The sequence below is a fragment of the Epinephelus fuscoguttatus genome, linkage group LG7 (assembly GCF_011397635.1).
Source record: "Epinephelus fuscoguttatus linkage group LG7, E.fuscoguttatus.final_Chr_v1".
Taxonomy (NCBI): domain Eukaryota; kingdom Metazoa; phylum Chordata; class Actinopteri; order Perciformes; family Serranidae; genus Epinephelus; species Epinephelus fuscoguttatus.
The window spans coordinates 36,682,034-36,702,966 of NC_064758.1; the positions used below are offsets into that span (position 1 = coordinate 36,682,034).

The following is a 20,933-nucleotide window of genomic DNA, read 5'->3' on the forward strand; positions in this document are numbered from 1 at the left end:
TGTGCTTTTCTTTGCTTTATGTGTTTATAACCTGAATAATTTTCTTTCTGGGTACAAAACACAAGACATCATCTTAAAATTTAAGAAACTGTGCTGCAAGTTTTCACTATTTTCTAACATTTTACTGACAAAATGGTTATAATAATGTTTAATTTAAAACATAAAGAGATTAATTGATATGATAACAATCATTAGTTGACAGTGTTGGGGGTAATAAACTACATGCAGTTAAGTAGTTTTTGCAGCTGCGTGCTGTAGTTAACTACAAACAATTTTTGGCCAATAAAATAAAGGAATGAGTTTTTTAATTTTTAATTTTATTTTTATTTATTTATTTGACCATTGCTTCTCTGTTGTAGTTGAACCCCTTCCAACCTGCCCTGCCCCCTTTTGCTGTCATCCTGACTGCTGTGGAGACATGTCCAGGCAGCACATTCCTCAGGCACAATTTCAAAAACTTCACTTGCATCTATCAGATATCAATTTGTCAGATGTATTGCTTGTTTCTATTTATTGACACATATTCAGAGAAGTTGTTGTTCGCTGTTTTAGAGGTTGACCTGGAAGATTTGGGTGTAAACTCCTGATTTAGTCTTACTTGTGATGGGGGATAAACTAGTGGGCAACAGTTCAACTGACAGCTACATTAATTAAACACACCAAACTCTGAAGACCAGATATTGATTTTAAGTTCTGGGGAAAAAGGTTTAAAGTCTCCCTACATTACACAATGTATTTTGTTTCCTGCTGCTTCTCGTGGATGTTTGACCTTCATTGTTCAGTTTGACACTAGAACAAAGTTCACATTCATCTACTGAGGGGGAAAGTTTAACAGAGGTCACATTGAATCTAGAGTTGAAGATGTGGATGTGCAAACATGATTTTGTGAAATCAGCACTAGTTTGGGAGCCAAGATGAGCCAATATGTGACCTATGGCAGAGTGATATGGACACAGACACTGAAAATAGACTTTGTAGAAAAGAAAATTGGGAAATTACTTGCATATTCATAGATTCTGGATTTTGTCAATGAAGGTGTAGGTGTAATAAAAAAATATTTTAAAATGTGTCCTGCAGGGCTCTTTAATGCTTTCGTATATTCCCACCAGCTGAGAATAGCTGTTGTAACTTTGTAAGACACATATGTGACATTATTCTTTAATTTGATGGCTTATTTTATACACAAACAGTTGTGTAAATAACTGACCAGCAGCTGTTGGCAAAGCTTCCAAACATACAGTAAGGCAGTCGTGATTTGTCCAACAGCATCTGAAGGCAGCATTTGTTTTTGGCAGACTAACCTCTCATTAAAAGTCAGAGGGGATATTACTCTGAAAAAACCCCCTAATATTTAAACCAAACTCAGATTCTCACTTTGACAACAAAGAGATTAAGTTGCACAACGAGCAGAAAAGTTTTAAAGAGGCAGAGAAAACAATTATTTTGAGTCAGCAGATCAGATCATGTTGCAGCCACACACTGAAAAGTGAATACCGCCCCCTCGTGGTGGATGAAATGACCTACCACATAAAGAATGAGGAGTACCAAACACTGAAGTCCAGATGATTTATTAAAATCTTTACACAGTGTGTTATTTCAGGCATATTACATAAACATATTCCAGATATATTGAAATGATATGACAGTTAAAGCATTTAAATAACAACTACACATATTTAAATTGGTCTGAACCAATAATTTCAAATCCACCTCGTCGCAATTTATAAGTTAGAAGTGAGCACATCTCAGCTGTCTGTCCTCACACACACACACACACACACACACACACACACACACACACACACACACACACACACAAACACACACGCACACACAGGAACAGTAGAGTAGGCTGACTGCTGCAGCAGATCAACATGCAGCCCTTTTGGCAATGATTGTCCGTTACTGTTCCCCACAACACTTTCAAGTATCATCTGAAATGTTAAAAGTGAAATAATCTGAAATGTAATCTCATCTAACCTTCGCTTTTGGTTCCAAATTGACAACAACATTTATCTGGCGTCCACAGCATCTTTACAGCCACAACAAAAACAGCAATACTACATGGTTTAAGTCCAAAGTGCACGTCTACACAGAGCTCTGTAAGTCTCCTACCGAAGCCATAACCATAGAGGACAGATCGTAAAGGCACATGGAGCTGAGTATTCATCTTTTAGCGTGATATTCACCTTACTTTAAATGTTTAAGTTCCTACAGAGCAGCATTTCTACTAACTGTGAAGCACTGAGACAGAGGCAGCGAGAGAGTTGAGTATTGATATAAACACCAAGTACATTTGGTCAAAATCATTTTGCCACGATGCAAACATATCTTACCACACAGTTGTATTCATACAGTGCCATGCTTCGGTTATGTGTTACAGAGATGCAGTTATCCTAACTCTGACCTTCACAATGCGATTATTCTACAACATACACATTCAAACTGATGGTATGCACATAAAAAAAAGTGTCAGTCCTCTATTTACAACGATTGAGCGGCTGCGTCTGAGTAGTTTCATTTGTAGGTGAAAAAGCCAGATGATTTGGCCTGAGGAGCCATCAACATTCTGGCCTGATTCTTGTGTGTGATGTGAATCTGGAAAGGAAATAAAAAAGCAAAGTGTCCAGTAAATTACAAGATAATCAAACTTAAATAAGGAAATTTTACTTTAATATTTAATTTCATTTAAGGAGAGACACCCCAGGTGATAGGGTAACATTTTTAACTAACAGATTTCACCATGAAACTTCTCCAGATGATGACTTGCAGTAAGACAATTATTTTTTCATAACAAGTTTTTTTTAAATATGCAAATGATGCATTATCAAATTAAATATGAGCTGATTTTCACACATTACCAGAACAAACATCTGAACATTGGATAAAGCCAGATTCAAAATTCTTATTTCATTTTGTTGACATTAGATTCAATGGTTTTTACAGACAGAATTTTGGATCTCTCTTTTTATCACATATAATACTGTCAACAGCCCTAAAAAAAATCTAATTTCACCATGTTCTTATGAATAAAATGTTCCCTAAATGAGGCTGTGAATGATATATAAACAAACCCCTCTATAAAAACCTTCAGAATATAGACAGGAATAAAACGGTAAAGTCTGGTGTGTGTGTGTGTGTGTATGAGCTGCTGAAGTTGAGACTTTTGGGAAAATACTCATTTTGAGAAAACAGCCTTTTTTAGATATGTCCTGTAAAATTCCATACATCATCATTTCAACAGACAGCACCATTACATCTGTGCAGTGTCTCACTTTATTGTTGAGCTGTCGGTCTATTCGACCTTCATCAGAGCAGACATGACGCAACAATGGACAGGCTGGTAAAAGTAACCAGTCTCAGTCTAATCACTGGCTGTATGCAACACACCTGTGTCTAACCCTGGTGGTAGGAGGGAGCTACACCTTCTGGGAGTTGTAGTTTTTTTAATACTGGATGGCAAACTGAAACAAAGACCATGGATACCAAGAGGCGAAACTCCGTTGAATTGTTGCCAACAGCCACTAGGGGCGCTGCTGCCATTTTGGACTGTTGAGCTTGGACTGTTGCGCCCAGACAACATGCAAGATGTCAAGGAGAGAGGAGGAAAAAGTAAAAGAAAACAGTGTAGTGCAGTTAACTGCAGCAACTATCAGTGGAACACCCCGCACCTGGCCTTCCACCGTTTCCCGAAGTATCCCGACAGGTAAGAACTCCTGAGGTGTAAGTTTTAAAGTGTTTTAATATCAATTTAATATGCCAGTTTTGTTTTGTTGTATATATATATATATACATATACACACACAAACACACACACACACACACACACACATATATATATATGGCCTCTTTGACCATTTATATCAGAACTGATTACTGCTTTAGCATTAAAATATATCACATTAAAATAGCCTGCATATTATTATTATTATTATTATTATTACTGTCCCCTTACTGTACAAACTGTGAATAAATCTTTATTCCTGACTATGTGACGTCGCTATTAATGTGTTTCTAGTTGAAATATTAAATTTTTTTTTGGGGGGTAGATTGGCTTATGGGGTGATTTTGAAGGAGTAATTAAGTTAATCTTCTCATAAGTGAATGTAATATGTAGAGATGCCATCTAGGCCGTTTTTCTTCGTTTTGTTTTTTTAAAGTCTATATTTTGCTTTACAAAAACATGAAAAAGCAGCTGTGACCAGGGGCTATCACGAGGTGAGTAGCATTGTAAGCATAATTAATAGCGATATACGTCAGTTTGTCTGTGTGTTTTTGTATGCAAACGGGTCTGCTGCGGTCTGCTGACAGTCCAAAATGGCGGCGGTAGGACGAAACCACAGGCGAGTCTGTTGCTATGGGGCATTCTATTGAGCTTTGCCTCTTGGTATCCATGCTCTTTGACTGAAAGGCATACAAATGGAAGCCATATTTGTCTCGTCATGCAGCACCACAATATAAGTCAAGGGTGGAACACAGTGAGACCAGAAAAACATTTAAAATCACAGAGCACCTTATAACAATATCAAATTACAATTACATCACATAGTAAATGGGGCTTTGAAAGGACACAGGTGTGTTGTGTACTGAGATTGGTTACTTTTACAAGCCTATCCATTGTTGCCTCATGTTTGCTCAGCATGGATGTAAGTGTGCAGAAATCTCTTTCTTCCGGTCTGGACTCACTGATGTTTTCAGCACCTTGCAAGAACTAAGATTTACTGATTACTTACACTTAGACTTTTTTGTATTGTGAGGGTTTTTTTTTTATTTTTTATGTTTAAATATGCAAATGAAGCATATCTAAATTAATCTGTGCCTTTGACATGCATTTCCAGAGGAGAAATCTGAACTGAAATAAACACCTAAATGTGTATTTTGGAAATCTTCTTTTCACTTGTGTGAAAGAGCACGTTAAGAATGCAAAATAGCCCAAAAACTCAAAATTGACCAGTGCATGAAAAAAAACTATAATTCCACCTGGGGTGTCTCAGCTCAGGAAGAATCTGTGTTTGTGTCTGTGTCTTATTTACCGTGCAGGGAGGCTGCATCCACGGCTCTCCGTCTATCTGCATCGGTAATGCTTTCTTCGTCCTGGGGGTAAAGTACAGAGAGATCAGGTAGCAAAATCAATGCCCCTAATGTGTGATTAAAATATCAAAAGGAAAGCCAGTGTGTGTGATTATTGTTATGTAAAGAACCAGAGGATCACCCTCAGCTGGTGATCACACTCAACTAGGAGCCATCATGACTTGGAGCTCAAACCCCGACAAGTCTGAACATGTCTGTTTCTCACCTGATGGTGATCTGTAACGTTTTCGCCAGCCTCACAGCACTCTTCAGACCCGTGTATATCTGTCCCATCTCCATGGCTCCCTCTAGGCCAACCACCTCTAATCGACGGTCACTGAGATCTGACAAGAACACACAGACACTCTGAGCATCAACTGTGCAGACGGCGGACATTGCTCAGTCTGAGACAAACCCAGATATTTAATCTTATCTATTCTGCATCAGGAAACAGCGTGGGAATCAATTAAAGCAGCAAAGTCATGTTGTGCATAAAGTGAATCCACCACATGCATCACTGAAAACATTTATACTAAAACTGAAACTGCTTCGTAATAAATCAAAGTCCAAATATTTTCAAAGAGGCTTTGGTCGGCATTTTGATGTGAACAATCAATCAATGGAGAACAAACAGATAACTTGAACTGTTTTCAGTAAATAAAAGCTCTGATAAACTGACTGTACACTATCTGCCCAAAACAAAACAGTAGACAGAAAGTTGGCACCTAGCTGGTGAACACTGAGTGAATATTAGACAGGTGGACACAAACACGACTCCAGATGAAAGCTAATGTTGCTCTGTGTCTGCTGGATGTGTCAGCAGGTTTTAAAGGTCAGTGTTGTGTTTATAAATTGCTGCCTTCAAGAGGCCAGAAAAATTAGTTAATACAGGTGTAAATACCAAAAGAGCATGAAAATACATCATCAAGTCAGACCAGAGGTTCCCGAACTGTTTCCTCAGAAGAACAAACTGACCATTTGTCATTCACACACACATCAATTACTTGTGTTACATTGAATTTGTAAAGAAAATTTTATTTTCCATGCATGCCCTTTTGATGAATGGAAAATCCAGAAGAGGTGATCATTCTTCATGAATTTAAGTAAATGGGGGCCGCGTTTGACGACAGCAAAATTATATCAAAACATCCTGTTACAAACAACTCTTGCAGTATAATCCAGATCACATTTATCCAGTCTTTTCCTCAGTACTTCCCAAACACATGCATCTTCATTTAACTATTCAGATTTAAAACACTAAAGCCTACGAGCAGTGCGCCCTGAGCACACGCGAGCATATTAGTTCCACCTGAACAGGGACACTACTCAGCCATGCATGGGAATGTACTGACGTGCTTTTAGTGAAAATTCTTTATTGAGCGAAAAGTTTTCTCCACAAATTCAAGGTAATACGCTGAATAATTAACATACAATTAGTCATTTTGCAGATGACGTATTCCTTTAAGGCAGTGGTTCCCAACTGGTGGGTCGCGGTTTTCTGAATGGACCGCAAGCGACTCACGAATATGTCAAGTTTGTAAAAAAAACATCTTTTATTTTGAAGGACAGTGAATTTCCAGCACGTAGCTTTTCATTTTGAAGTAAAGTTTCCTGCTGTACAGTGAGTTACTAACAGAGAGCTACTTGACAGAGACAGAGAACTAGCTCAACGACATGGCCAAATACAAGTATGACGCTGAATGTATTAAGTTGTGTGGACCTTGAACTAATGACTAAGGAGAAATCTGGACCCCGTGACTGGACCAGTTGGGAAGCACTGCTATAAGGAACCCCTTTTATTCAGAGATTTGGACAGATTTTGAGCATATTTCTGTGAATAATTCATCAAAGATTAGTTTCTTAATTTTTTTTTTAGGAATGTTTTAACGATTCTCTGTCTGTATTGTTGTTTTTCTACATCCTTAATAAGTCGTCTTTTTTGTTTTCTTCTTGATGCTTATCCATTGTTCTATTAGCTCTTTAATTGTTTTAACTGTGTACTATGCTAACGCAGGACGAGGCCATGTCGCAGAGCGTGAAAGCTGTGTGATTATGGCTTGTGTTCATGTCTTCACCGTGCACCTATCATATGAGATTGTTTTTGAGTTTTATATCTTGAATAATAATCTTTAAAATAACAATTTCATTTCGTTTTTTTGTTCACAGAAATCAGAGAAATGCTGACATATTTTCCTACACCTCTTAAAATCAAGAGGGCCTTGCAATCCTGGTGAAGCTTTGGCGGCCTCTAGTGGGTTATGTACCAGTGAGTTAGACGAATGGTTTCTTCACATGGGAGCCAGTTTCATTTACTGCGTTTAATGATTTGTGCAAATAACCCTCTTGAAGCTGCATTAATTGATTTTAAACCACTTGGGAGCAGCAGATGAAGCAGAAAACAAAACATCTGACATTTAATCACCTCATAAGTCATTCAGTCGGCCCTTTTCACAAACAGTCTCTTATTTACCCACCCAACAGACAGAGAGCAACACTTTATAAACACCACAGATGTTTGCTGTTTTTTGCACATACAATCACTTGCACTAGATGTGCTCTCTTTAATCCACTGCTCATTTTTATTCACTGCTCATTATTATCCACTTCTCAGTATTATTATTATTATTATTATTGTTATTTATCGCCGTTTCTTGTATTTTTTGTACTTTATTTTGCATGCCTAGTTTTTAAGTTTTAAGTTTTTAAGTTTAAATTTTGAAATCGTTAATCTGACTCTTCCCCTTGACTGCTGTAACACTGGAATTTCTCAATTGTGGGATCAATAAAGGTGTATCTTATCTTATCATTTATTGTGGGACCTGTCGGGGTTTGTAAGTCCAATATTCACTCTCCCTTTAGCTCTGTATGTTTGTACTGGACAAGTACAGGAGGTTTATCAGGGCCTTTGTGCTAAAAACAGCTGCCTGCTGCAGCTCGAGTTGAGGCGGGGTTAATGAGAGTAAAGTTTATGGGCTGTAAAACCAAATAATGAGCCGATAAAACTTAAAAGGCTGCATGTAGCTGTGAGAAACTGCAGACGAAAAATATTGATTTGGGCTGCTTTAAAGCAACTACAAGGAGTTTTTAGCTGGTTATGAAACACAGTCAGTCTCTTATTTTTGATGTTATATTTTGTGGTTAAGGCTGATTCTGGGGTACAATCAGCAAAGAGAAGAGGTGATAGAACAACAAAAGAAGCTAAAAGGGACAGAGATAAAACATATGCGGAAACACAAGTCAACCTTGGTCGATCACTCACCAGATGGAGAGAATTGCAGGATTTAAAACCAACCCTGATCTGGCCCTCTTCCTCATAGACATGTATCTAATATGCCCATTTTCTTTATGGATAATGAAACCTGGTTTTACATCATACTTAATCTTACATAGTCACAAATAGGGCTGAGTATCGCCACTGATTTCATGAATCAATTTGATTTTGATTCACAAGGTCCTGATTTCATTTCATTTCTGATGCGATTTGATTGGGGATATTTCAGTTACAATACCAAAGTTTGCTAGTATGTGAAAGAGATTCTCAGAAAACGAATACTGGAAACTTTACTAGAAATTATTTTTTTAAAAGAATAAATTCACAATAGGAATATAACTGAATATTTTATAACTAAATGTTTCTAGAGCAGCAATGGTGATATTAAAACGGCAAAGTCAAAATATAAACTTAATATCTCACTGTAAAGAAATTTAAAATGATAATAAAATAAATCATATTCCTGACATCACAGTTCTGAGTGAAGAGTAGAAAGAATAAAGAACACAGACATCAGTCAGTATCAGTCCTCCTGTCCTCTCTGCTGCTGAGGAGACTCACTGCCTGCAGGTCACATTACTCTTGGTAAGTTGTAAGATACTAGGCAAACTGAACTAAACCTTGAGACACAACAGTTGTTTTAGCTTGTTAGTAATAATTTGCTATAAGATGGAAAGCACTCTGTGCTTGTGTATAACATTATATTAGCAGCAGTGGATGAGACACTGCAGACAGAGCAGATTAAAATATCGCTTTTCTACATGTTTACATATTGCTAACAAGTATTGACTTTTTCCCAGAGGAGGTTTATTGCACTCACAGTAACAAACTCAACTGTCGTCAGCTCAAGCTATCTTTACTGCTCTGTCTCCAATGCAGCATCTCTATTCCGTGTCTGTGTGTGTGTGTGTGTGTGTGTGTGTGTAAATGTGGCGCAGAAGCCCCGACACACAGACAACAGGAGGGGCCGCTGCAGCATAATAAATTACTCCAAAACATAAAAAAGTAAGCTAACAGTTACAGATAAAGAATCAGTAATGTCGCAGCTTATCAGTACTACGGTCATTAATGATGGAAAAAGCTCATATAATAAGATCGATCTCAGATTTTACAAATCGATATTGGGTCATTCGAATGAAGATCAATTTGAATCGGATGAATCTATTATTTTAACCCAGCCCTAGTCACAAATGGAAACACCACTGCTATTGTCCAGAGGGCCCCCAAAAATCAACACTAAGTGAAAAGTTCCTTGTAGCTGCTTTAAGTCAGATTCACAATAATATCATATGCACCCTTCACCAAAGATAAATATACCTTGGGAGGTCACTTTCAGGATTTCTGGGTCGACGATCACCTCGGGCTCTTCCTGACTCGTCTGTCCCTTTGTGTCCCCTTTTTTGGTCTCACCCCACAGGTTGGAGCCACCGTGCATGCTGGGAATGTTAAGGACAGCAACCCCTTCTAGAGACAGGTTGCTGAGATCCAGTGGACTACCAGCGCACTGAAGAAGAAACAGCAGCAGGTCACAGAGAGAATGGAAGTTTCAGTACTCAGTCTGACTGTGGGAACCGTTCTTTTTTTTTCACACTGCAGAAACAGTTTGTTTCAAAGACAAAACACAAACTTGCAAAGCTGATGCTGCGTTCTCACCTCGATTGTTAGACTTTCGCTCAGTTTCTTGCAGGAAGCAGAGATGGTTTCTGAAGTAGCGAATTCAAAATACCACAGCTTGTTCTTCATTCTGCCGTCACAAAAAAGTGTGGGTTTGTTCAGGTTTAAGTGATATTTCATTTTCACAGAACATTTTCTCCTTTTGTCACAGACAGCTCTTCAGAGGGAGGAGGAGTCAAGTTGCAACGCTTGCTGCAACAGACATCTGCTGTGGCCACCTGCATTCAGTTTTTTTTTTTCAGCCTCAAAAAATCTATTGCTGTAAACAGGAAAACTAAAAGACGATAAAAAATTTAAAGACCTCCCCTGCTTTGTTATTGAACAGTACATCTGTTTGAGGTATGATTTAAAAACGGAGCTGTTTTTATTACAGAGTGGGATACTGTTGTTTGTTTGCTGTTTCTGCAGAGCAGCCTTAGAAACTGAATATGTTCCATCTAAGAGTGCAATGCGTACCTGCTGTTGAATTTCTGGGGATGTTTCTCCCTCATTGTGTGAAACCGGTGGGCAATGGAGGCATCCTGTCAACACAACACAGAATGATCGAAACACAAACCTGAAAAAATAAACACTTCCTCCTGTGTGACATTTTTTTTCTGAGAGACTCACAACTCCAATAGAGAAGTAGTTGTTGATGATTTCATAGGGCACCGGGTCGCCTTTCTCCTGATTCTCATCTGTGATGACCTGCACACTCCAGCGGTCCATCAGCACCTCAGAGCTGCCTTCGATGTCTTTAAGAATACGACTCAGATCCTCACCATCATATCCTTCAGAAAACATGCACAAAGAACAAGATGACTAATCTAGACAAATAATGAATAAACCATTTTGAGCACTTCTCCTTTGCTGAATCATATTCAAACACACACATAGCAACAGAGCACACGCAGCAAACCGATTCTTTATTTTCATCTTCAGACAACACTCAATCTCTTATTCATTTTCTCACCTCCTCCCCATCGCAGGCATCGTGCAAGGTCATTTCCTGTGCCCAGGGGAAGCACAGCGACAGGTGGCCGTACCACCAGATTGGCTTTGTCTGATATCAAGACAAGGAAAAAGGGAAGGAAACAGGAAATGCGTCACGATTTTCAACAGAAGCGCATGGTGTGGAAGCTAACGAGTGCCATTTATAGTGCTTCCTCTTATAGTGATCCATCAGTCTCACCTATTGCATCTAGAATCCAGCCAACTGTGCCGTCTCCCCCGCACACCAAGATCCTGTAATCCTGCAGGTTTCTGAAGAAACTCAGTCTGAAAGAAAGATGATGGGAACTATCACAGCAGAGCTTCGAGTATTCAGCACAATGTGGTCTTAAGTAATCTACTGTTCTGAAGTCTGTAGGCCCAAATGCACTGAAAGCCATAACTGACATGCCTCATTTGATGCTCTTATGGCCCACTACAAGCACCAGAGTTTAGATTCCAGCATCAAAGAACCAGCAGTACTTTAGGAATAGGTCCCTATTTATATGTAGGCAGGCACAAATTTGAACGCTTTACAGATTCCCCTCCATTAATTTTCTGTACATTCCACTTTGTTTCTTCAGTTGTTTGGCTGTAGAACACCAGTAAAGCTGCTGGGAACCAGACATCTCATTTCATCTTTTATTTTTTCTTCCAGCTGGGTGAAAGTCTCTGAAAGCACAGCTAATCATAATTCTGCACTAGGTTAATTATTTTCTGTTGTTAGGTTTATGTAGCAAGTTAAGTTATGACCAGTAGATGTTAACATTCAGGATAGATGATCCAGGGTGGATCTGTTATGCTGATGTGAGGATCTAAGCCAGTAATAGACAACTGGCGGCCCACCAAAGCTATCCATCTGGCTCAGATGGAACAGAACATTAATTAATTTAGAAAATGTGAGGAGGTTAAAAAACACATTACAGTACTTAAGATATCTGTTGTTTTCTTCCTGTGTTGAGGCAACCTCTAACATGATTGAGATGGGAACAATTTCATTAGAAATGATTTACCAACCTCAAAGATGTGTGTTTGACCCATGGGTACTAACTAAAGCCATTATAAATCCATTTGTCAGTTTATTATTAGCGATAATGATGCAGCGGGTTATGTATGCTTATTAGAGAAAATATCAAATGTCAAAAAAATGGCAAAACAGCGGCCTGAGTGAGTTATTTATAACGTACAGACACATCGCGTCTAGTACCTTACAACTTCTCTTCCTTTCTCTCTGTCACTCTTTATTTCTAACTCTGTCTCTAACACACACACTCACACACACACACACACAGAAAAACATATACACACGTGCTGTGGCGCTGGTTGGGTGGTGCAGATTGGATAAGTAAAGCTGAAAGTAATTCTGCTCTTTGATAAATGGGATGCTGCTTTGGGCATATCTTAATGCAAGAATGGGGACAAACTCATAGCTCTTATTTAACACATTTAATTTTTTTCACATGATCTTATTCAACATTTCATTTAATTTTTATTATTTGAATATATATATTAAATGTAACAATACATCAATTAAATAATTAAACAATGGCAAGCTAATTAGGTCTCTATCTACCTATATTTCTATCAATCTATCTATATATATTTGAGAGTCCAGCCCTCACAATGTCTGCTTAGAAAAACTCTGGCCCTTGGACTATTCTCGTTGATGACGCCGTGATCTAAGCTCTGTCATTGTACTTATTTTTAGTATCTGACATGTGTCAACACATATAGTGGTTGTTTTCATTTACCATTGCATAATTTCAACTGTATAAATATAATGCATAACGTTTTAAGCATAGCTAATGGAGCTAAAGTCAGCTGTTAGTGGAAGTGCTGCATGTCTACCTCTCTGCCTCTCCTCTCTGCCTCTCCTGACTTTGGTTGCTATGTCCTCATTTGACCCTCCAAAATCAAAAAAAGGTCAGACTGGGGACATCAAAGCAATCTGACGCGTCTCAAAAATGCTTTTGGTGCGTGTGTGGCCATTTAAAACAATACATGCACTTGAAAACATGCCTGTCAGATGCTTTCAGTGCATGGGTGTTAGGTCTTTTCGAATACAGTCTATTTCCATTCATCCATTTATTCCCATGTCATGCTGACCTTAGTTTATTTTTACTCACCCTGGTCCAGGTCCACCATTTGAAAGGTTGTTTACCTGCCGTGGATTCAGTAAATACTGAAATTTATGCAGGACTCTGAAATACATAAAACCAGGCTAAACAATGTGCATGTATTAGACATCCATTTCTAATGAACATATTCTTTTTTGAACTCACCTTTCTCCCTGCTTGCCACCACTCTTAGGGTTGACAAACACTAGAAGAGGATGGGTGTTTGGCACAGGGCTGATCTGTTGAATGATAAACCAATGTTGTCATTTGAGTTACTGATTTTTTGTACATGTAGCCAAATCAAATTTAGCTTTATCCTTGTAAAAATTCAACATTGACAAGAGGGTTCTTTGGAGAGAATAATACCTGAAGCACTTGTCCATCAGGAGTAGTATTGAGCTCGCTGTCATCCGTTGAGCCTGAGCAGCCATTCTTTACATTGTTTGGTCTCTCCTTTAGGGACAAAAACAAAGGCAGACTGTGAATAAACCAGAGAAAATGCAATAGATTTTTTTGCCTTGTGAGAAAAAAGACAAATCTCCACATACTGTACCTGTCAAAACGCCAACACAGGTGAGAAAGGTTTACAAAAAACAAGAAACAGCCCTGAGCGTATGCTTCAGTTCTGCGTTGGAGTGACAGACAGTGTTTGTACTGTACATATGCCTGCGGATAATTCTGTACCTTTATAACAGGATATATTGCCCATGGAGGCAGGATATGGTCTCTGAGCGGCCCACAGGTACACTCTGTTGGCTCTTGGTCAGCACATTCATCATGACGCTGTTAAACATAAACAATGACACATGCGTTAAACTCCCAGCACAACAGTGATGACTACAAACAGGATCTAAATTTATCCTTTTAAATGATTTTTTCTTTGCATTTCTGCAAAGTGAGTCTGGAGCAGGAAGAGACAGAAAAGTTTGAAGAAAATAAGCCTCCCCAGAATGAATTTGATCCCAAAGCATCATGGGTCCACAGCCTATAATTAGGCCATTGGAGCCAGGGACTCACGAAAAACTTTGTACTTCATCTGGATGGGCGTGGTTTTGCAGGCAACTTTGGCGAGCTCCGTGGCCATTTAAGCCTGTGAGTGCACATTCAAACTTTTATGATACCCTGGGTGCACTTTCGTAAGACTGCACAGTAAACATCCTGATTTATTTTGGTTTGATGAAAATGGATGGTGGACTGAGTGGCAAAGTATGAATAATACACAAGTATGAAGGTATACACAATATACTATTAATGTTTCCTATCATATGTTTGGTCTCATGCCTATGTACATCAAAACTGATCGTCTGCCTTGTGAGCACGTTAAAGCTGGGGATCTATTGATGCCAGATACACATTAATATCTGAATAGTAGATCTTTGTTTGTGGACATAATAAACATATTTTTTCTTATCTAAAATATGAAGACACAACCCAGTGAGAGGTAACGAGAACATGCACCAGGCACACAACATTCTGTGTGACACAGGATGTAAGGCACTGCCTTAAGTTTTCAGTTTGTCCCATTTGAGTACCTAATAACCAAAATGCACATTTTCTCCTCATTGCTTATTATGTATATATACGTAAAAAGCAGACACACATAGATGCTTCCTCACCATCGTGTGGCACCATACACAGTGTTTCCCAGTTAAGCCTTGATAGCTCTTGATCTTCTTCTGGCATTTTTCACACTTCCTAGAGTCACAGTTCCCACTCACCCAGTCGTGCGCTGGAATCTGAAATGTGGGATGAATGTTTTAACGTCTACATAAGATATGTTTAATATAGACTATGAGTATAAATGTTGCCATGGAGACACTGGCATACCCCTGTTTCCTTCTTCGACATCACATACGTCCTGGTGCAGGGGGCAGGGTTCCTGTTAGCACAGCGGCCATGGACTGTGTATTTGCAACCTACACAACAGGACACATAACCCAGCTGTCATATAATGTTTATGTGAATATAAATGATCCTGTCAAATTTAAGGCTGACAGATGGATCCTGCATTTCTCAGTTTTGACACCACACTGTCAGTGATAAATGTCACTGTAGTGTCACCCTCTTCTGGTGAGTTCAGGTACTCACAGGTGCAGCACAGTCCTTGCTTCCTCAGACCCAGCAGCAAGCTCTGGCATACGTTGCAGTAAACAGGCTTGTTGAAATGTTTCATCCTCCAAAGGTGCTGCCCGTCTTTCTGGGTCATCTAATTGTTGAAGGTGCGATCATTGAAGAAAGAGAAGAACATCATGTTTTAAGATCTTTGTTCCCGTGCTAGCTTATTTGCATTTCAACAGAAAACTAAACGCAACAAAGAAGCTTATATTTGTTTCCTTTGTTAAATTTTAAATCAAGCTACAAAAACCCTTTCATAAAAACACTGTGGGCAAGGCCTGCATTTCACAGTTGTTTTTCACACCCACTCACGACTAACCTTGCGTTAATGAGATTGCTGATTATGCAGTATGTAGTGGCTCTACATATCATGACATAAAGTGTAGCACCATGGATATTCAAATCAACACTGACTATAATCTCCAATTCTCAGCACAAGATTATAAGGCTGCTTTCAATCTGTGAACAAACCGACAGCTCTCTTATATGGATTAGACACTGACATGTTTTTTCCCCAACATGATGCATCAGCCTATCGCTTACTGCGTGAAGCATAGCAGGCAGGCCGCGAAAAAAGCACACAGCAACTGTGAGGGGGCTGAATTCATGCACCCCAGGCTTCAAATGTCCACTGGTGGCTAGAAATAGCCTGAGGGGAAGTCCCTGGCATTGTAGTAGAGGCCAAACCCAGTGGCAGAGTCCACTGTATGGTTTTAGACCACAGCAGTGACCATGCAGTCTTACAGTAAGTGGCTTTTACATTCCCGGCAACCCATTAAACAAAACCCACAACACAAAATGGATCTGTCCATGATTTAAGACAACCACTTTTTGTGATTACAGCCAATGTTAAAATTTCTTTAGTCAAATATAGATCATCGGCCTACGGAATGCTATTTTATGCAGTACATAAATATGGGCACAGATTGTGCAGAGTAAATGGAAAACACAGGAGCACTCTGATGGTGCAGAGTTTGCATGAGAGAAGATGACATTACCACACCCTGTTACACTGAGTCGGCAAAAAAATCCCTTTTGAGGGGGAGGAGGCAGAGGACAGAGGAGTGGCACGCGAAGCCAAGGTTTCACAAGAGCAGTAAAAGTGGGTTTTACCACTTTGTGAGACATCTGCTGTAAAAATGAATTATATCTCAGTTAGGCTTTTGAGGCCAACACTTAATGAAAAGAGAAACATGCTGGCTCTAAAGTACCTTCAAACCCAGCAAGACAAGCAAGGGAACGTTGTTCATGCCTCCCTCCACCCACTCCTCCAGAGACACCGTGCCGCTGCTGTCAGCATCTATTGCTGTCATCATGTCCTTCAGAACCTGATTAAATGACATTTGATGTTATTATCAAATCAGCACACAAACCTCTATCACTTAAAAAAGGACATATGTTTTCTGGAACTATTCATGTGTGGGAATTTGTTGATTTCTTAAGCACAAAGAAGCTTATCATTTTAACAACTCTAGCAAATGAGTAACAAGTACTGTCATATACAGAACTTAATGACGTAAACAACATCTTGCGCAAACAACTCTGTCTATCTATATGTGCATTTATGATACCGCCAAGGCTAAAGCATTCTGGGACTTACCGGCCTCAGCTCTGACACATCCCATCCGAGGTATTCTGCAGCATGCATCATCTGAGCAATAATCCTATCCACTTCCTGTTTGAAAAACAACTTGTTTTAGTATTGCTGCTGATATGACACAATACTTTAAATCTTATGGTGATTCAACCTTGAATTGAATCCACAGCAGAGCCAGATTTTTTAATTTGATCTTGACATTCACACTTTACAGATTTTCTGAATAACTTACAGAGCTGTCGAGGACTCCATTGCCATCTCTGTCATAGAGCTTGAAAGCGACTAAAGAGAGAGGGGAATTGAAAGTGGAAGTGCTGAACCAATTCATCATTCAAATTATGTTGGGCAGAAAAGAAACAAAGGACTCACACTCCAACTTGTCCCTGGGCTGCCCATCCTCCAGCAGAGAGAAGTAGCATGAAACATCCTTCAGAAAGACTTCCTCTACAGGAGAGCCGGAGGAGAGAGACAGAGATGGCTGTGAACACTCTCGTTACACATATTACATATCTGCACAAACAGTAACTCATGGGCATGTGGTGATAAATGAATGTATGCCAAATAGGCCATGGCGAAAACTGAGAGGGGCATGCTGCAAAGTAGCATGGAGGCAGTAGGTTGTGTTAATACACTGTGTATAATCTCACTGGCACTGTCTTCCTGGGTGGGTTCAGAGTTTTGGAAGGAGCGGAAGAGTCGCTGGCAGAGATCCACAGGGAAGTCCTCCACTTCTAAATATGTCTTCAAGAACAGACGAAAGCCTTCTTCATTGATGCACTGGGAAAAAAATGAATGGGAAAATCATGTTTTGTTTTTAACAGTGTTGTAGTCAAGACCGCCTAAACCGAGACCAAGTCATGACCAAAACCAGAGTGATTTTAGGCAATGAGACCTAGACCAGACCAGTGGGAGTCCCACATTCCCATAAAAACACACTCAGAAGACAAATGACATTTCTTTTTCATGCATCTCTTTACATGCACTCTGTATATATGCGTGTAAAGCCCAGTTCAGACCAAAGATTTGCAACAAGACTAAAGTTCCAGCTATGTGAATGGGCCCGTCTCAGCTTGACTCAAGCCGACTGATGGTGTCACCTGTGACTCAGCTTGTCAGGTTGCCAGCAGCTAGTTTTAGAACATCAGGCATGTCACCTGTTTATACAGCCAATTGGCTTGTAGCAAAATCTGCAGGCCAAGTCAGTCCGCAGACGGCGTGTTGGCTTGCTGAGGCATTCTCCGACAACAGCCCATGTCCGTCTCCTTTACATCTCTGTGGCTGTTGACACATATGTCGGTCTTTGTTCTCACAGACTGTTGTGTCGGACGGTAGGTTGCTGCTGCTCCTTGCTGTATGTGCACATGTCACACACAAATACTCACTGACTGATTAATCAGTGCTGGTTATTTAAATTATGGTGCCGTATTCATTGTAAATACAGTCCATGTGAAGCTCAGGTCATTATCTTTATGTTTTCGCCGTTTCATAGAAATACAACTGTAGCAAGTCTCTCTTTATCACTATCCCCATTCATATTTTAAGAAGCTACAAATTATATTCATCATCAAAATAAGCCTGAAAAACTGGAAGTTAGAACAAAAGTACAGGGAGTTGTTGCTATGGAGATGATGCATCGTCTTGCCCAGTCACATTGGTGTAACTGACAGGTTTTCGGAACGTTGTACACCGGTGCATTCCAAGTAATTGCAAGTTACAACTCATCTCGTGGCGAATCTTTGGTCTGAAGTGGGCTGAAGTATACCGTGAGAAATGACTTGATAAAATAATCATAAGGCATTGCAGAGGTGAACTTCACGTACAGGAATTAGTTTATTTTCTTTGAACAAACAAATATAAACACACACTAACGAGCTGAAAACAAAATAACTATTTATATCCAATTCCCCAGAGTTGTGGTCTTGACTGGTTTTGAAATAAAATCCTGAGTCCTCTTTGTCTGAGACTGAGACAAGAGCAGGTAAAGACGTGGTCCAAGACGAGACCGCTCTCGAGTGTTACAACACTGGTTTATAGAGCTTTTGTGAAATGTAAAATTAAATGTTTAAATATGGTGAAATGTTTTCTGTGTGTGTGTGTGTGTGTGTGTGTGTGTGTGTGTGCTAACTTCTGCAATTTTCAAATTCACCCCTTCTAAAAAAATAAGGGAAGATGATATTCACCATGTTAAAATTTTGTATCTGATATGAGTCGTTTTCTCAAAAAAACAAAAAAAACAAAAAAAAAACACCCTCCTGTTGAGCTTGAGAGCCGTGAACTGAAAGTACATCCAGTGAGGGTTGAAAGGCTTTCAAACGCTAAAGATGTCTCTCAGACACATGTTGGAGTGGTTGCAGGGTTTTCATGTGACAATGACATAAAGCAAAAAACAAGCTCCTAAATCAAGATTTCAGTCCATCTGTTGGGCCTGGTATCTGTCGTTCTCACACGATAATATGCTGCAGGGCCAACAAGCAATAGTCCCTCGATAACTGTGGACCACAAACCCAATTCTTGTTGACATTATTCCATTTCCCTGGTTGATACCCTGCAGAGCTGCCCCAGTAATAAATAATGTCACCATGAGGCAGCCAGATCCCAGTAACAAAAGGAAAGAAAAAAGGCGAAGGAGAGTGAGACCACAGAAACTGCATCATTATTCTACACACACACACACACACACACACACACACACACACACACACACACACACACACACACACACACACACACACACACACACAGTAACTTCATTGTTATGTGTGTTTTTAAAATCTATTAAATAGTACTTTTTGGCAGTATTTCCCATTAAAAAAACATTTCCTTCCAATTATCTAATTAAACTGTATGTAGCGAAATTATGCATTCGAAATTGCTGCATTTGCTTTCTGCACAAATTAGTTGGCAGTATCACGCACTGACACTACAGTATTGGAAAGATCTTTTCTCAATCACATTTGAGCTTACACTGCATGAGGGCAGCCAGCACACTGTTCGGCACGACACTGCTGCGTGGGCAAAACTAAGGAGGTAATTTACATTTGCATCCTCGCTCCAATGCACTGGAGACATTTCTCTTGGACAACTTAGTCAACATGAATCTAATTAATCAGTGCAGGACAATTAGTAACTGCTCGATATACATAAATCAAGTCCTCGTTTCTCTTTAAACTACTCCGCTGAGAGCTGTTATTCAGTTCAGTTATGTGCCTATGTTAGCTGCGAGTGAGTTTTGGATGTGATGGTGAACAGCAGGACACACCGTCCCCTCACCTCTCCATGTCTGTGCCGGGCCAGACGGCCATCTGCATCAAATTCCCTCAGCACGTCTTTCACCTTCAAACTGCAGTCTGGAAGCAAAGACACACAGGTCACACAGGGTTACACGTGTACTTCTGTACACGAGGGAAGCTCTCAAATGTTTTTCACATATCAGTTTACTGTTCCGGAAATATTGAGGACACATGATTACAAAATGAATATAGATCTATCTGTAGAAAAAACAAAAGACCTACACACTTTATTTGCAAAAAACAGAATGTGGCAGACTGCAACCTCTTCTAGATACGAGAAACCATGAGCGAGTGTAAATGAGTGTGTGTGTGGGTGGAAGTGGAAGTAGAGGGGAGGGGGGGCGTTAAGCGCTGAGAAAGCTGCCTGCCTGCCCGCCCGTCTGTACTCACATTCAATGTACTGCTGTAGCTGGATAAAGTCGACAGGGTTCAGTTCCTTCACCTCTGGGTTTGTGGGGGTGGACATGGTGCCTGCTTCTGCACTAACTGCCTGCCTGTGCATAAGCGAGAGAAACAGTGAGACATAGACGGAGAGCAAAGAGAAGGTGGGTGCACAGTAGCCTGCCTCTTTGTAAAACATAAAAAGCATGGCTGCAAGCAAAAGATAGCATCTTCCATCTCGCTCTGTAAAAATCCACGATTGTAGACTGAGAGAACCACACTCAATGTCCAAAGTTTGAGTGAAGCAGAAGCAAAGCAGTTACTGCCAGAGAATATAGAGAACTGTTCAGAACATCAGCAGTCAACTCTGTACACATGTCTTTTCCCTTTTGGTGAACACTACAAATAATCATAAAAGGTTTTTATGCCTAGCCACCATTATGTACGCC

The 20,933-nt window shown here is 39.7% G+C and overlaps 1 protein-coding gene across 2 annotated transcripts in view; it reads right to left on the minus strand.

Moving 5' to 3' along the window:
* Nucleotides 1–1,554: 1,554 nt before the first annotated feature.
* The window catches only part of dgkaa (diacylglycerol kinase, alpha a), a 28,246-nt gene continuing 8,867 nt past the window's right edge, over nucleotides 1,555–20,933 (minus strand). Inside the window, exons 3-25 of one of the 2 annotated variants that reach the window (XM_049581322.1) lie at nucleotides 20,494–20,597; nucleotides 20,084–20,160; nucleotides 17,461–17,590; nucleotides 17,183–17,257; nucleotides 17,046–17,095; nucleotides 16,817–16,891; nucleotides 16,428–16,544; nucleotides 15,190–15,307; nucleotides 14,929–15,017; nucleotides 14,718–14,837; nucleotides 13,786–13,884; nucleotides 13,468–13,554; nucleotides 13,267–13,340; nucleotides 13,111–13,185; nucleotides 11,187–11,272; nucleotides 10,968–11,057; nucleotides 10,625–10,785; nucleotides 10,472–10,536; nucleotides 9,995–10,085; nucleotides 9,659–9,845; nucleotides 5,297–5,414; nucleotides 5,034–5,094; nucleotides 1,555–2,598 (exon numbers count right to left, since the gene is read on the minus strand). In XM_049581322.1, the coding sequence (XP_049437279.1) occupies nucleotides 2,518–2,598; nucleotides 5,034–5,094; nucleotides 5,297–5,414; nucleotides 9,659–9,845; nucleotides 9,995–10,085; nucleotides 10,472–10,536; nucleotides 10,625–10,785; nucleotides 10,968–11,057; nucleotides 11,187–11,272; nucleotides 13,111–13,185; nucleotides 13,267–13,340; nucleotides 13,468–13,554; nucleotides 13,786–13,884; nucleotides 14,718–14,837; nucleotides 14,929–15,017; nucleotides 15,190–15,307; nucleotides 16,428–16,544; nucleotides 16,817–16,891; nucleotides 17,046–17,095; nucleotides 17,183–17,257; nucleotides 17,461–17,590; nucleotides 20,084–20,160; nucleotides 20,494–20,597 (2,230 nt within the window). In that variant the 3' untranslated portion in view covers nucleotides 1,555–2,517. The remainder of the gene's footprint in view (nucleotides 2,599–5,033; nucleotides 5,095–5,296; nucleotides 5,415–9,658; nucleotides 9,846–9,994; nucleotides 10,086–10,471; nucleotides 10,537–10,624; nucleotides 10,786–10,967; nucleotides 11,058–11,186; nucleotides 11,273–13,110; nucleotides 13,186–13,266; nucleotides 13,341–13,467; nucleotides 13,555–13,785; nucleotides 13,885–14,717; nucleotides 14,838–14,928; nucleotides 15,018–15,189; nucleotides 15,308–16,427; nucleotides 16,545–16,816; nucleotides 16,892–17,045; nucleotides 17,096–17,182; nucleotides 17,258–17,460; nucleotides 17,591–20,083; nucleotides 20,161–20,493; nucleotides 20,598–20,933) is intronic. The other variant, XM_049581324.1, reaches the window with a different exon arrangement.